General features: G+C 36.0%; 1 protein-coding gene across 9 annotated transcripts in view; it reads right to left on the reverse strand.

The window, feature by feature from the left end:
* Nucleotides 1-18,022, reverse strand: part of upp1 (uridine phosphorylase 1) — a 35,612-nt gene that overhangs the window by 17,132 nt on the left and 458 nt on the right. The window contains exons 2-6 of one of the 9 annotated variants that reach the window (XM_062062954.1): nt 16,377-16,459; nt 16,200-16,258; nt 15,328-15,385; nt 9,655-9,761; nt 9,520-9,578 (exon numbers count right to left, since the gene is read on the reverse strand). In XM_062062954.1, the coding sequence (XP_061918938.1) occupies nt 9,520-9,578; nt 9,655-9,761; nt 15,328-15,385; nt 16,200-16,258; nt 16,377-16,459 (366 nt within the window). Of the gene's footprint in view, nt 1-3,880; nt 4,123-4,149; nt 4,219-4,286; nt 4,405-9,519; nt 9,579-9,654; nt 9,762-15,327; nt 15,386-16,199; nt 16,259-16,376; nt 16,460-18,022 lie in introns of those variants that run through there. The other 8 variants (XM_062062955.1, XM_062062956.1, XM_062062958.1 and 5 more) reach the window with 8 other exon arrangements.

Consider the following 18,022-nt stretch of genomic DNA (forward strand, 5'->3'; position numbering starts at 1 on the left):
TGTTTTGAGCAATGACAGTTTGAAAGAAAAAAAACAGCTTTGTTTTAATTAGCCAACATTGCAACTTTTTCTAAATTAAATTTCACCTTTAAGCTTTTTTATTTCACTTTTGTTATGTTTTTGTTTATTTTAATAGTATTTTTAGAATGTGCCGTGGGCCTTTAAAACATTAGCTGTGGGCCGCAAATGGCCTCCGGGGCACACTTTTGACACCCCTGCTATACATAATAGAAAATGTAATCTGATAAATCTATGGATAAAAAGCAAACCCTGGCGACGCATGCGCGTTTATCATAACTCTCTCGCTCTCTCTGTCTCTGCCCCTCCCTCACGAATGCTGCTGTGTACACCTTCACAAATTGTTTTGTTTTTAACCCCTTCTTAACCCTGAACGTACATTGAAAATACACGCAACCCTAACTCAAAATGCCGGACATTTGAGGCACTTAAGAAACTGCGCCCGGACAGCCCGGCAAAAGAGGACATGTCCGGGGAAAAGAGAACGTATGGTCAGTCTACTTTCTGTAACCAAACTCACACGCATTACATACATAGCAGCTAAAATCATCAGCCTACCCACACCCAACATCTCAGATCTAAACCACAGGTCCATCATTCGACTGGCAAACACAATAGTCCAGGATACGAATCACCCACTACACCAATACATCGTCCCACTACCATCAGGGCGCAGGTACAGAACTATCAAATTCCGGAGGGCCCGCCTCGGGAAAAGTCTTATCCCTGCAGCTATAGCCGCCCTAAACAGCAGGCCTGGCCAACCTGTCTGACAAGCTTTTAAATGTGTTGGTCATGTATGATGTCTTTTTGTTATTTTTGTTCGTGATGTGTAATGTCTATTGTTTAAATGTACGGCAGTGAAAATTAATTTCCCCAACGGGGACCATCCATCAGTCCATTTTCTACCGCTTTTCCCGTTCGGGGTCACGGGGGGTGCTGGAGTCTATCTCAGCTGCTTCGGGCGGAAGGCAGTGTACACCCTGGACAAGTCACCACCTCATCACAGGGCCAACACAGATAGACAGACAACATTCACACACTAGGGCCAATTTAGTGTTTCCAATCAACCTATCCCCAGATGCATGTTTTTGGAGGTGGGAGGAAGCCGGAGTACCCGGAGGGAACCCACGCAGTCCCAGGGAGAACATGCAAACTCCATACAGAAAGATCCCAAGCCCAGTATCGAACCCAAGACCTTTGTGTTGTGAGATACATGCACTAACCCCTGTGCCACCATGCCAACGGGGACCAATAAATCTAAATCAAATAAAAAAAATATATATTTTTTTAATATTTGTATTTATTTGTTGCCAAAACATGATTTTTTTTTTCCATGTCACTCATTGAGACCCACAAGAAAAAGAACTTCAAAGACTGTGAGCAAGTTAGCATACAACAGAAGAAGTTATGATGCTACTTTTAAAACAATCATCAAATTATATATATATATATATATATATATATATATATATATATATATATATATATATATATATATATATATATATATATATATATATATATATATATATATATATAAATACACTGCTCAAAAAAATTAAAGGAACAGTTTTTTTATCAGGGTATGGCATGAATTCAATTGCACTTTTCTGATAAAGTTTTGGTCAGGTACGTGGCAGAGGGGGTTGTTATTCAGTTTCAGCTGCATTGGTGTTGATGGAATTAACAACAGGTGCACTAGAGGGGCAACAACGAGATGGCACCCAAAACAGGACTGGTTTTGCAGGTGGAGGCCATTTCAAGTTCCTCCTTCTTGATCTTTTTTAACTGTTTTTCCACAAGTGTTGGCTTTAGCTAGAGTTATTATCACGACTGGGAGCATGAGGCGATTTCTTAACCCTCCTGAAGTTGCGCAGATTGTCCTACTCCTCCAGGATGGCACATCCATGCGTGCTGTTGCAAGAAGATTTGATGTGTCTCCCAGTACAATCTCCAGAGCATGGAGGAGATTCCAGGAGACAGGCAGTTACTCTAGGAGAGCTGGACAGGGCCGTAGACGGTCCTCATCCCATCAGCAGGACAGATATCTGCTGCTTTGTGCAAGGAGGAACAGGTTAAGCACTGCCCGAGCCCTACAGAATGACCTCCAGCAGGCTACTGGTGTGAATGTCTCTGCCCAAACAGTCAGAAACAGACTTCACGAGGGTGGCCTCAGGGCACGACGTCCTGTAGTGTGCCCTGTGCTCACTGCTCAGAACCGTAGAGCTCGATTGGCATTTGCCATAGAACACCAGAATTGGCAAGTCCGCCACTGGCGCCCTGTGCTTTTCACAGATGAGAGCAGGTTTACCCTGAGTACCTGTGATAGACGTGAAAGTGTCTGGAGAAGCCAAGGAGAGCGCTATGCTGCCTGCAACATCATTCAGCATGACCCGTTCGGTGGTGGGTCAGTGATGGTCTGGGGAGGCATTTCCATGGAGGGACGAACAGACCTCTACAGGCTAGAGAATGGCAGTCTAACTGCCATTAGGTATCGGGATGAAATCCTTGCACCCATAGTCAGACCCTACGCTGGTGCAGTAGGTCCTGGGTTCCTCCTGGTCCACGACACTGCCCTGCCTCATGTGGCAAGAGTATGCAAACAGTATCTATAGGATGAAGGAATTGACACAATTGAATGGCCCTCACGATCACCTGATCTAAACCCGATAGAACACCTCTGGGACATAATGTTTCGGTCCATCAGACGCCGCCAGGTTGCTCCTCAGACTTTACAGGAGCTCACTGATGCCCTTAGACCAGGGGTGTCAAACTCATTTTAGATTGAGGGCCACATGGAGAAAAATCTACTCCCAAGTGGGCTGGACTGGTAAAATCACGACCCAATAAATTAAAAATAAAGAAAACTTCAGATTGTTTTCTTTGTTTAATAATAGAACAAGCACATTCTGAAAATGTTCAAATCGTAATGTTTTTTTGACAAAAATCAAATTATAGGATGTTATTTATGTAGTTTGTTCATTTTCCTCGACTGGTGCATTAACATGTGTTTTTTAAAATTTATCTTTTTTTTTTTTTTTCCATATGTAGCATCTTCTACAAAGATACAAAGAATTGCTATTTCGACATCTAGTGGACACATTTAGAACAGCAGTTTCTTTCATTCAAAAATTTTGGCTCATTTTTATACTTAGCTAACTCATCCCTCGGGCCGGATAAAACCTGTTCGCGGGCCTGATCCGGCCCTCGGGCCTTACGTTTGACACCCCTGCCTTAGACAGATCTGGGTGGACATCCCACAAGACACCATCTGTCGTGCCGCGACGTTGTCAAGCATGCATACAAGCACGTGGGGGCCACACAAGATATTGAAAATAATTTTGAGTTGCAGAAATTGAATTTAGGCAAAATGGACGAGCCTGCCACATCATTTTTTCACTTTTATTTTTGGGGTGTCTATATACTGAGCCCTCTGTAGGCTGAAAACTTTTATTTCCATCAAAAGATGTGGCATCCTTTTGTTCCTGAGACATTAAACTGTCCATATCAGTATAGATATCCGACATTTTTTTTTTCCACCATTGAAATCTGATGTGTTTTCAAAGTGTTCCTTTAATTTTTTATATATATATATATATATATATATATATATATATATATATATATATATATATATATATATATATATATATATATATATATATATATATATATATATATATATATCGAAGCGTCTTATATTAGTGTCAATAAGGTAGTGTACATAGCTAATAGATATAAGAACTAAATAACTTCTTACGATGTTAACATGAAATTAAATAATTTGTTGTACATAAAATTGAATACAAAAATATAATGGTACAAATGTCAATGTTTTACTTCATGTGTAACATCTGACCTGCTCGTTTCCTTGCTCTTCATTAAATCCATCTTCTGTGTCGGAAAAAAGGAATCCACTCACACGAAGCAAAACAAACATCAATCTAAAAAATGTTTATCAAACGTATATATTTTTTTAACAATGTCAAGCTATTACTGTACTCCGAACACCAAACAGTAAGCTGAATGTAAGCAATAAAGACGCATTTTCAAAAGGTATAAAACAAAGCTGCTGTTTCCCCAGTCAAACAATGGTAACGTGAATGCATCGCTAACCCGGATGTTTACCTCAGAAGGTCGGGGAAAGTTCGCTGACCTTTCCAATATGCCGACACCTCGCATAAACATCAAGGAAAGCTGTAGCGATGTTTTGATTAGCCTTTTAAATTAAATGTATGGTTTGTCTTTACATCAGCTACACTTACACTCACCCACCGCGTATCCGCTTCATTCGTGTTAAATATGCAATATAACAAGAAACCTTCTATTGCTGGATAAACCAAGTATGCCGGGCGACGTGTCTCATGTTATGTAAAACTTCGGTCTTTAAAGAACCCTTTGTGACTTTATTAAAGCGTGTTACCTTCTGATCATATATTTCAAACATACAATAATGTGCTGTGATCTTCTCAAGCGTTATTGTTTGTCGTGTTTTACATAATTTTGAAAAAAATAAATATACTTGCAATGTACTGTTTTGTTTGTGTGTCACTTCAAATTCAATTTATTTCAAATGCCCCTTAAAAAAAGAATTCCTGAGAATAACATTTTTACCATTTACCCAGAATTTAGAAAATATCTTATTCCACCGACTTTACTCGTTAAGAAACATTTCTATGTCGACTATGGCGGTTAATTTGTGTCCTTTTTACGAAAGCTCTTGTTTTACACTGAATTTGTGTAAGTTAATTCTTTATACATCAAATTATGTTCAAATGTTTATTATTTCATACAATTTTCCTTTCATTTACTGAAAGTGGGTCTTGAGTTTTGAAGCAACACTTATGTCTGCACTGAACTTTAAAACATTGTATTTTAACAAGCAGCATTTTGAACACACACATTTTGCTCACAAACTTCATTTAGATTACATTAAAAAAATATATTTTTATTTAAATTCCTTTTTTTTTTTTTTTAAATGTGAGCAAAATGTGTAAAAACTCAGTTTGTTACTTTTTAAACAAATGCTGCTCACAATTTGTAATTTACTTTAAAAAAAAATTGGGAGCAACATTTGTGTTTAGAAATTAAGTTTGTCACTTTTAAAGGCCTACTGAAACCCACTACTACTGACCACGCAGTCTGATAGTTTATATATCAATGATGAAATCTTAACATTGCAACACATGTCAATACGGCCGGGTTAACTTATAAAGTGCAATTTTAAATTTCCTGGGAAATATCCGGCTGAAAACGTCTCGGTATGATGACGTTTGCGCGTGACGTCACGGAGTGTGCGGAAGTATTGGGACACCGTTGTGTCCCAATACAAACAGCTCTGCTTTCATCGCAAAATTCCACAGTATTCTGGACATCTGTGTTGGTGAATCTTTTGCAATTTGTTTAATGAACAATGAAGACAGCAAAGAAGAAAGCTGTAGGTGGGATCGGTGTATTAGCGGCTGGATACCGCAACACAACCAGGAGGACTTTGAGTTGGATAGCAGACGCGCTACCGTGAGTATGCAGCTTTCTTCCAAACATTTGATCGCTTGCCCGTCCATGCGTGCCACTATGTGCATGTCACGAAAGTAACTTTGGGGAAATATATGTGCTGTATGAACTTTACGGAAGTGAACGGTACTTTGGGCTGTGGGATTGAGTGTGTTGTGCAGGTGTTTGAGTTGTATTGGCGGGTTATATGGACGGGAGGGGGGAGGTGTTTGTTATGCCCGATTAATTTGTGGCATATTAAATATAAGCCTAGTTGTGTTGTGGCTAATAGAGTATATATATATGTCTTGTGTTTATTTACTGTTTTAGTCATTCCCAGCTGAATATCAGGTCCCACCCGCCTCTCACAGCATCTTCCCTAGCTGAATCGCTTACACTGCCCTTTAATCCTTCACTTTCAATTTCCTCATCCACGAATCTTTCATCCTCGCTCAAATTAATGGGTTAATTGTCGCTTTCTCGGTCCGAATCGCTCACGCTGCTGGCGTCCATGATTGAAAACAATGTTCAGATGTGAGGAGCTCTTCAACCTGTGACGTCACGCTACTTCCGGTACAGGCAAGGCTTTTTTTATCAGCGACCAAAAGTTGCAAACTTTATCATCGATGTTCTCTACTAAATACTTTCAGCAAAAATATGGCAATATCGTGAAATGATCAAGTATGACACATAGAATGGATCTGCTATCCCCGTTTAACATATTGACTATTGTTCTACAGTCTGGGCGTCTGCTGCAAGTGGTGAGATCCGTAAGCTCCAGATTGTCCAGAATAGGGCAGCAAGGCTGGTTCTTGGTTGTTCACTAAGAACCAATGTGAACCAAATGCATGCTTCTCTTTCCTGGCTAACAGTGCAGAACAGGTTGTTGGCTAATACTCTTATATTGTTCAAATCAGTAACCGGTAGTAAAACTCCTGCTTTTCTCATGGCCCAAATAGTTCACAGTAGCACTATACATAATCACAATACCAGGGCATCCAGTGAGGGACATTTTGTACTCCCTCGTCCCAGGAAGAATGCTTTGCGGAAATCTTTTATTTATAGATCTTTATCGCTCTGGAATAACCTGCCTCGAATTCTCACCAGCATTGAAAGTAAACAGGTTTTTAAAAAGAGAGTAATATTTTATCTGAGTTTTTAAATTAGTTTGCTCATTGATGATTTGTTTGGTTTTATATTGTGTAGTTATATTTATATGATAATTATTATTCTGTGACTGTAAATTGTTTGCTTGTTTTTTATTGATGCTTTTATTTTTTTCTGTATTGTGTAGTTATAATTATATGCTTTTACTTGTAATTGTACTGAATTGTGGACCCCAGGAAGACTAGTGGGTTGTTGAGGCAACCAGCTAATGGGGAGCCTTAATAAAAATCAAAAATCAAATCAAATAAGAAAATCTCATTTCAGTAGGCCTTTAAAGACACGTTTGGTCAGATTTATTTAATTTAAATAAAAAATATATTAAATTTAAAAGAAAATTGTGAGCAAAATGTGTGTTTGAGAAATGCAGTTTGTTAAAATAGACTGTTTTGAAATTCAATGTAAAAAAAAAATCTGTGCATGAATAGTTGTTGCTTTAAAACTCAAAACCCACTTCCGGTAAATTAAATTAAATGAATATGTACTGAAATAGCCATCATAAATCGATGTAAAAAAAAATGCAGGTCACATAATATAAATGCAAAAAATCCAGTCAAAAAAAGCTTTCGTATAATAAGACAAATTAACTTCCATACCAGACACCTTTCCTTGGAAGAATACCTAAAAATAGTCATAAAGTAAAACCTTGTTCATCACTGTTAATTGGTTTTAGACATCCATCCATTTTCTACCGCTTGTCCCTTACAGGGCCGCGGGGCGGTGCTGGAGCCTATCTCAATGGTAAACGAATTTCCGCAAAGTACGAATTATTTATTAAACAACTATGTTAATAGCTGGAGCATAAAAGACCTGTTTACAACTATGTAAAGGTTTGTTGTTGTTGTTTTTATCATTATGAGAGTCCTCTAGATATGAAATAATAGCCACCTTTACGTTTGTTTAATCAAATATAGTAATGCTGCCTGAGGTTGGTATTTTTTAATTTTTTTTTGTTTAGTTTTTTTTTGTCATAAAAAAAAATACAATCATGCATGCTTACGGACTGTATCCCTGCAGACTGTATTGATCTATATTGATATATAATGTAGGAACCAGAAATATTAATAACAGAAAGAAACAACCCTTTTGTGCGAATGAGTGTAAACGGGGGAGGGAGGTTTTCTGGGTTGGTGCACTAATTTTTTTATGTTGATTTAAGAAAAATAAAAAAAATAAAAATAACAATGTTTCTTTTTTTTAAATTTCTTGTGCGGCCCGGTACCAATCGATCCACGGACCGGTACCGGGCCGCGGCCCGGTGGTTGGGCACCACTGATCTAAAGTATATTTCTGTCATAGGGTCTTCTGAGTTCTGACCAGTAAGCATGTAGACAATTACAGCATGTGAAAGTTCACATTGACGCTAATAATGGTAGCCTACATTTTTGTTTTAATCACTGGTCAAACAGGATAGCAATTACAGTGAAAACAAAAGTTACGTGTTCACTGAAGAACTACAACAATAAAAGTCGTGCCAAACTACCGAACGGTAGAGGGAGCATTATTTGATGGCTAGATATACCTTTCAGGATGTGCTACCTCAATATCATATATATATATATATATATATATATATATATGCAATATATTTATCTGTACAGTAACCTATTTATATTTATTTATATATGCACCTTATTGCTTTTTTATCCTGCACTACCATGAGCTTATGTAACAAAATTTTGTTCTTATCTGTACTGTAAAGTTCAAATTTGAATGACAATTAAAAGGAAGTCTAAGTCATATGATGAATAATAGCCATTCTACAGTGGGAGCATTATTTGATATATAAATCTTTCTACTAGCGGTAGAAAATGGATGGATGGAAACTTAAGGTAAAATTTCTTGACGCGGTAGCGTAAATTGATGAACACCGCTATCTATTTATGCGACTTAGCTTTTTTCCGACGAGGCAGCTCATTTCAACAGAACACCAGAAGTATGAAGGAAGGCATGATTGTTTTATGAATATCTCTGCGATCCCTCCATGGTTTGATTTCAAATTTTCGGGGCTTATGCAGATCCCAAATACACAATAACAGGTATCAATAGGTAATAAAAGTTGGTTTTGCATAATAGGTTCCCTTCTTTCTAAAGACTCAAATCAAAACTCAGAAAGATCTAATTAATCCCTTATTGGTTTATTTGGACATGTCTTCTTTTCTACACCATAGCTTTTCAAACTGTGCTACAATTAACACTCGTGGTACTTTTTACTGGCACTCAGCAATACCACATATTCAAAAAATATACAGCATATATATTAAATAAATATAGATATTAAATAATAGTATACATTTTATGGTTGTATATAAAATACATACAATTTCAAATCAAATTGTAATTTTTTTGAAGTGGTACAGGTACTTTTGTGCAAAAAGATTGAGAAGTATGGTTATGGCTACATTCCAAATAAACCTATACAAACATATGATGGAGATGTTTAAATTCCAAATCAAGGGGAAACATCAACACAAAATTCTTAACAACAGAACACATAAAATATTAACACAAAAGTCAGGTCAAAATACAGACAAAAAGGACAATACTCAATACTAGTTGGAATAATTAGTCAGTAAATCTACTTACTCTGGGTGGTCAATAAAATACATTTGAGCAGAAACGTAAACAATAAAGCAGGACAACGTGACCAGAAAAACAGATGATTAAAAAGTATGTCGTTCTGCAATCCTGAAACAAACAATGACAGTTGTTACAAAGTCAACTGATAAAAATGTTTTACTATAAAACCAGCCAAACAAGCTTGGAAATAAAGATACAACACACACACACACACACACACACACGTCGTGACAATTTGCAATGTGCATACAATTAACTCACACTGGGGCTTTGCCAACATTCCAGCTGGTTTCATTTGACAGCGGATATCCTGCAGCTCTCTGGTAACACAGCATCATATGGATATTCAATCTATAACCATTTTGGAACCCACGATTCTTTTCTGAGGTGACTTACTGCCTTGGGTAAGACTATAGGGTGATCTGGTAAGAATTCTGGCTTCTTCTTCGCTGCAGGACAACTCGCCATAGCGATTAAAAAATCTCTAGTGTATGATATTATCTCTGCAATAAAGTGTTTAATGAATGAATGAATAAATATACGTACACACATATACATATATACATACATACATACATACATACATACATACATACATACATACATACATATATATATATATATATATATATATATAAGGACTGCAACTAACAACTAATTTGATAATCGATTAATCTGTCGATTATTACTTCGATTAATCAATTAATAATCGGATAAAAGAGACAAACTACATTTCTATCCTTTCCAGTATTTTATTTTAAAAAAAACAGCATACTGGCACTATACTGGCACCATACTTATTTTGATTATTGTTTCTCAGCTGTTTGTAAATGTTGCATTTTATAAATAAAGGTTTATAAAAAAATTAAAAAAAAATAAAAAAATTAAGTAGCCTCTGCGCATGCGCATAGATCCAACGAATCGATGACTAAATTAATCGCCAACTATTTTTATAATCGATTTTAATCGATTAGTTGTTGCAGCCCTAATATATATATATATATATATATATATATATATATATATATATATATATATATATATATATATATCACAAAAAAATAAGAGTAGTAGAAATTATTGGAAACTCAAGACAGCCATGACATTATGTTCTTTACAAGTGTATGTAAACTTTTGATCGCGACTGTATATACAAAACCTGTGAAGTTGGCCCATTGTGTAAATCGTAAATAAAAACATAATACAATGATTTGCAAATCCTTTTCAACCTATATTTAATTAAATACACTACAAAGACAAGATACTTAACATTCGAACTGGTAAACTTTGTTATTTTTGCAAATATCAGCTTACTTGAAATTTGATGCCTGCAACGTGTTTCAAAAAAGCTGGCACAAGTGGCAAAAAAGACTGAGAAAGTTGAGGAACATCAGTAGAAGCATTAAAACTCATTTGTATACGTTAGCCTTTAAATAGACCCCCTTTTAGACGAGCTGATCTGCCGTCTCTTTTCTGCTCTGCCCCCCTCTCCTGCGTGGAGTGAAGTGAAGTGAATTATATTTTATATAGCGCTTTTCTCTAGTGACTCAAAGCGCTTTACAGAGTGAAACCTATTATCTAAGTTACATTTTTATACCAGTGTGGGTGGCACTGGGAGCAAGTGGGTGAAGTGTCTTGCCCAAGGACACAACAGCTGTGACTAGGATGGCAGAAGCGGGGATCGAATCTGGAACCCTCGGGTTGCTGGCACAGACGCTCTACCAATCGAGCTACGCTGGAGAGGTTGTTAGGTGACCACATCTGAGGCGCTAGCTGTTCAAAGTCAGGACCAGGGGTGGACCACTCATCTGTGCATCAGTTGGTCTGCGCTGCTGACTTGTCTCCCCTCTGGCCCCACTATGGACTGGGCTCTCACACTATCACCTCGATCCACTAGACGCCCATTGCACCGGTCGAGGGGGAGGTGGGGGGGGGGGGATCCCACATCTGCCCTGATGTGGGATCTGAGCCGAGGATGTCGTTGTGGCTTGTGCAGCCCTTTGAGACACTTGTGATTAAGGGCTATATAAATAAACTTTGATTGATTGATTGATTGAGGAATGCCCATCAAACACTTATTTGGAACATCCCACAGGTGAACAGGCTAATTGGGAACAGGTGGGTGCCATGATTGGGTAAGAAAGCAGCTTCCATAAAATGCTCTGTCATTCACAAACAAGGATGGGGCAAGAATCACCACTTTGTGAACAAATGTGTGAGCAAATTGTCGAACGGTTTAAGAACAACATTTCTCAACGAGCTATTGCAAGGAATTTAGGGATTTCACCATCTACGGTCCGTAATATCATTGAAAGGTTCAGAGAATCTGGAGAAATCACTGCACGTAAGTGGCAAGGCCGACTGGTTAAAGTCATTTAGCAATTCCAATGCAGCAGGGACAAATGGGTGTCTCGATTTAAGCTGCCGGTGTCCTCTAAGAGGAGGAGACAGAAGCCGGGCCATGAAGAAGGTGCCCAGGCTCCAGTGCTCTGCATGCTAGAGACAGAGTGGCTCTCTTGCGACGAAGCTCAGATGTTTGAATACCTGCTAAGATGGAAAGATTGTCCGTTGGTGTGGGACGCAGGCATCCAATCACTAAAAGCAAAGAGTCGTTAATCGGCTTATTTATGAGACGAGTGTGAGCACTACGACACCAAGTAAGTGTGCAGTGGACCAAGGCAAGGGTGGCTGTACGAAGTGTAACACCGCCGGCACCCCATCCTTGGTTGTGTATGACTGAGCATTTCATGGAAGTTGATTTTATTCCCAATTAGCCTATTCACCTGTGGGATGTTCCAAATAAGTGTTTGATAAGCATTCCTAAACTTTTTCAGTCTTTTTTGCCACTTGTGCCAGCTTTTTTGAAACATGTTGCAGGCATCAAATTCCAAATAAGCTCATATTTGCAAAACATTAAGTTTACCAGTTCAAACGTTAAGTATGTTAGTCTATTCAATTGAATGGCCTCGGCTGGCACCTAGCAGCTGACTTAGAACTGGTGCGAACCAGGGGAATCCGACTGTTTAATTAAAAAAATTTGCCAATGGCCTGCAATGGGTGTTGACTCGATGTGGTTTCTGCCCAGTGCTCTGAATGTCAAAGTAAAGAAATTAATTGAAGCGCGGGTAAACGGCGGGAGTAACTATGACTCTCTTAAGGTAGCCAAATGCCTCGTCATCTAATTAGTGACGCGCATGAATGGATGAATGAGATTCCCACTGTACCGCTCTTTTCAACGTTGTTGAAAAGGATTTGCAAATCACTGTATTATGTTTTTATGTACGATTTACAACGTGCCAACTTCACTGGTTTTGTGTTTTGTATATACACTAGGGCTGCAACAAATAATCGATTAAATCGATTATTAAAATAGTTGCAGATTAATTTAGTCATCGATTCGTTGGATCTATGCTATGCGCATGCACTTTTTTTTTTTTTTAATTCGTTTTTTTTTAATAAACCTTTATTTATAAACTGCAACATTTACAAACAGCTGAGAAACAATAATCAAAATAAGTATGGTGCCAGTATGCTGTTTTTTTTTCAATAAAATACTGGATAGGAGAGAAATGTAGTTTGTCTCTTTTATCCGATTATTAATCGATTAATCGAAGTAATAATCGACAGATTAATCGATTATCAAATTAATCGTTAGTTGCAGCCCTAATATACACACATTATATATATATATATATATATATATATATATATATATATATATATATATATATATATATATATATATATATATATATATATATATATATATATATATGTATGTATGTGTGGGAAAAAATCACAAGACTATTTCATCTCGAGATGAAATAGTCTTGTGATTTTTTCCCACACATACATATTACGCTCTACCACGGTATCGAGCACTATTTTTTGGATAATCTAATTAAGACATATATATATATATATATATATATATATATATATATATATATATATATATATATATATATATATATATATATATATATATACACACAGACATATTTACAGTACATACATGTATACATACACATATATATACACACATACATACATATACACACACACGATATACACACACACACATATATATATATATATATATATACATACATATATATATATACATACATATATATATATATACATACATATATATATACATATATATATACACATATACATATATATATATATACAGTATATATACACATATATATATACATACATATATATATATATATATATATATACACACGCACACACATATACACATACATACATACATACATATATATATATATATATATATATATATGTGTATGTATATATATATATATATATATATATATGTGTATGTATATATATATATATATATATATATATATATATATATATATATATATATATATATATATATATATATATATATATATATATATATATATATATATATATATTAGGGGTGTGGGGAAAAATCGATTCGAATTCGAATCGCGATTCTCACGTTGTGCGATTCAGAATCTATTCTCTTTTTTTTTTTTTTTAATCTCTTTTTTTTATTTTATTTTCTTTTTTATTAATCAATCCAACAAAACAATACACAGCAATACCATAACAATACAATCCAATTCCAAAACCAAACCCGACCCAGCAACACTCAGAACTGCAATAAACAGAGCAATTGAGAGGAGACACAAACACCACACAGAACAAACCAAAAGTAGTGAAACAAAAATGAATATTATCAACAACAGTATCAATATTAGTTACAATTTCAACATAGCAGTGATTAAAAATCCCTCATTTACATTATCATTAGACATTTATAAAAATAAAAAATAAATGAACAATAGTGTCACAGTGGCTTACACTTGCATCGCATCTCATAAGCTTGACAACACACTGTGTCCAATATTTTCACAAAGATAAAATAAGTCAACCAAGTTTTTGGTTTATTTAATACTTAAAACAAATAGTTAAAACAAATGTACATTATTGCAATCAGTTGATAAAACATTGTCCTTCACAATTATAAAAGCTTTTTACAAAAATCTACTACTCTGCTTGCATGTCAGCAGACTGGGGTAGATCCTGCTGAAATCCTATGTATTGAATGAATAGAGAATCGTTTTGAATCGGGAAAATATCGTTTTTGAATCGAGAATCGCGTTGAATCGAAAAAAATCGATTTTGAATTGAATCGTGACCCCAACAATCGATATTGAATCAAATTGTGGGACACCCAAAGATTCGCAGCCCTAATATATATATATATACATACCGTATTTTTCGGAGTATAAGTCGCTCCAGAGTATAAGTCGCACCGGCCGAAAATGCATAATAAAGAAGGAAAAAACATATATAAGTCGCACTGGAGTATGAGTCGCATTTTTGGGGGAAATTTATTTGATAAAACCCAACACCAAGAATAGACATTTGAAAGGCAGTTTAAAATAAATAAAGAATAGTGAACAACAGGCTGAATAAGTGTACGTTATATGACGCATAAATAACCAACTGAGAACGTGCCTGGTATGTTAACGTAACATATTATGGTAGGAGTCATTCAAATAACTATAACATATAGAACATGCTATACGTTTACCAAACAATCTGTCACTCCTAATCGCTAAATCCGATGAAATCTTATACGTCTAGTCTCTTACGTGAATGAGCTAAATAATATTATTTGATATTTTACGGTAATGTGTTAATAATTTCACACATACTGTAAGTCGCTCCTGAGTATAAGTCGCACCCCCGGCCAAACTATGAAAAAAACTGCGACTTATAGTCCGAAAAATACGGTATATATACACACACATAAAAGTGTGTATATATGTATATACACGCACACATACATACATACATACATACATATATATATATATATATGTATATACACACAGTGGGGCAAAAAAGTATTTAGTCAGCCACCCATTGATTGTCAATGGGTGGCTGACTAAATACTTTTTTGCCCCACTGTATATATATATATATATATACACACACACACACACACATACACACGTATATACAAGAAAGGCAGTGTCAAACCAGTCAACTTACCTTCTTTCTGCTTTTGGATGTTGACAATCTTGCAGAATTGCTCTATGTCAATTACTTTCTGGAAATATTTAAACAAAGAGCACATAACTGTTTTGGTAAGACAATTACAATAGGCAAACCATATACAATGAGCGAGTTTGGGGCAGCTAACATTTTTTAAGATTTTAAGACCCAACCAATTTGTATAAATCACATAATATATCAGTGAAATAAACATTTGGTAGATTAGGATGAGGAAAGGACATATTTCATAGTAACTGGACACTTGTAAAAAAATTGTTTTCTTTCTTTTTGGAATGCTGCAGACAAGCTTCTTCCTACTCCTTTAGGATGGTTGATCACTTGAGCAAAATTGTGTGCTTGTAAAGTTTTAACATGTTCCAAATAAAACAAATTGATTGACTCTTCTTCATTGATTACCATCATAATAAAATTAGCATCATAACTCTTCCTCTGGTGTTTGCTAACTTACTAACAACCGTTCAGACTGTTTTCCCCCCACTGGGTCCCAGCTGCATTTCTCCAGGTCACTAGGGTGTGTGTGAGTGTCAAGAGGAAACACTCTGACTCGATTGGTGAGAAGTCCCTTGGCGCCACCTGCTGGCCTGCACATAAGATCTGGATCCTTAATGCCTTGGTTTCTTTCAAAACAAAATTTTAGCTCTAAAGTCAAAAGCCCCTGTTAAGATTAAAAGAAAAATTGTAGAGTATAATCAAAGGTTAAACTTTTGCTTTTTCTGAGGCTTTTTGACACCTATTCGAAAGGAAGGAGCGGCTTGAACCGGGTGTATTCGGGAGGGGGACGGGTCTTTTTAGGTTTTACACTGGGTAACTTATTTTTACACTTGTACCTTTCCTAATGCACTTCTTACCTCATCATCCACAATGTCCAAAAAGGTCTGTGCACATGAAGCTGCAATTATCGTGGGTTCTACATTTTGAAATATATGAAACAGAAAGGGAGAAGAACGTCATATAAAAACAGATCCAATAGCAACTTTGTTAGTACGTGTACGAGCTGAACGACCTGTTGCAGACCACGTACTTACGCAGGCCTACTTGGAGAAGACGACGCAGGGGTCTTGCAGGCTCCAGATGTTTCTGGAGGATCCTTATCCTTGATACTTCCATTCTAATGTCAGTAAGGGTGACCAAACTTTCTTCATTATTACTACAAGTTGACATTTACTACAGACCACTATTATCTGACTTTACATCTATATCATAACAATCCATTATATATTCATGCTTTATGCTGATCATTCTGAAATTGTCATATTATTGTCAGTTATTTTGAACATTCTGTTCCTTTTTCTTAAGACCGCACATAATCTTGGGGTATGAGGCCTGTTTGCAAGCATCGATGATCAGGGCTATCCAGCCTTCTCTGTCGTCCGCTCTATGTATGAGTTCTATATTATTGATATTTCCGATAAAATGTCTTAGGCTGTTGATATATGTTGTTCGTTGTCGACCTGGAGCTTTCTTTCCTACTAGTTTTCCTGTTAACATAAATTTTTCTAAGCCGTCTTTTCTAATGATATGTCCGAGGAATTTCAGCTGCCTATTTTGAATGCAATTAGAGATCTTCTTGTTTTAGCCTTTGCCAATACCTCTTCATTACTTCTTTTTTTAGTCCATGATATGCAGAGTATTTTTCTGAAGAACCACATTTCAGTTGCCTCTAATTTTCTCAGTTGTTGATTATTTAAAGTCCAGCATTCACTGCCGTAAAGTAGGACAGACCATACATACGTTTTGAGGACTCTTGAGTTTGGTGTCAATTGAAATGTTTCTATTTTTATATAAAAGACTAATTTTGTTGAAGCTGTCTTTTGACATGGCAATTCTTTTGTCTATCTCTTTTTCACACCTACCATCAAATGTTACCGTGACACCCAGGTATTTGAATTGAGACATTTAAACATAAGACCGCACAAGCTGTAATATATTTCTTAACTTCTATTTGCTTATGGTTTTGGGTTGCTTGTTTTTCTTTAATAAATTGTGTTTATTGCAAAATGTTTACTCCATAATCAATTGTATGCATATATACTTAATTTCCTTATTCTAACTTTTTTTTTAAATTTACTATTAAAAGTTTTTACTCATTAAATATATTGTGTATCTTACGTTGTACCGATCATATTGCAGAAGCCATATAGTTTTTTGTCTTTATTTTACTTGTGGACCCCGACTTAAACAAGTTGAAAAACTTATTCGGGTGTTACCATTTAGTGGTCAATTGTACGGAATATGTACTGTACAGTGACTAATAAAAGTCTCAATCAATCAATCAATCACACGCATGTAATCTCATCACTGCTTAAGCTGTTTCTCTTTAACCAGAAAATGATGACACAAGCAAAATAGTTAAGTAACTTTGAATTACCAAATGGAATCAATACAATATTTAAGTGTAAACGTGTGAAAGATACCGTGGTATAAAACAAATGACACTAAACCAATTTATTTGGTATTTGTATTTGATAATTGCCATGGTTATTGTTTTTCTTGGGCGATATTGTTGTCCCCTGAGTTAAAATGATATGGTTGGAACTGACACCAAGAACTTATTAAGACTTCAATTAAATATATATAGCACAGTCTATTCGGGGGTGGTAAACAACCAAACAGATGAGTTAATATGTATACATACATGTCATTTTAGCAGTGCAACAATCGCCATATTAGC

Source organism: Entelurus aequoreus, linkage group LG11 (genome assembly GCF_033978785.1).
Source record: "Entelurus aequoreus isolate RoL-2023_Sb linkage group LG11, RoL_Eaeq_v1.1, whole genome shotgun sequence".
In the NCBI taxonomy this organism is placed as follows: Eukaryota; Metazoa; Chordata; class Actinopteri; order Syngnathiformes; family Syngnathidae; genus Entelurus; species Entelurus aequoreus.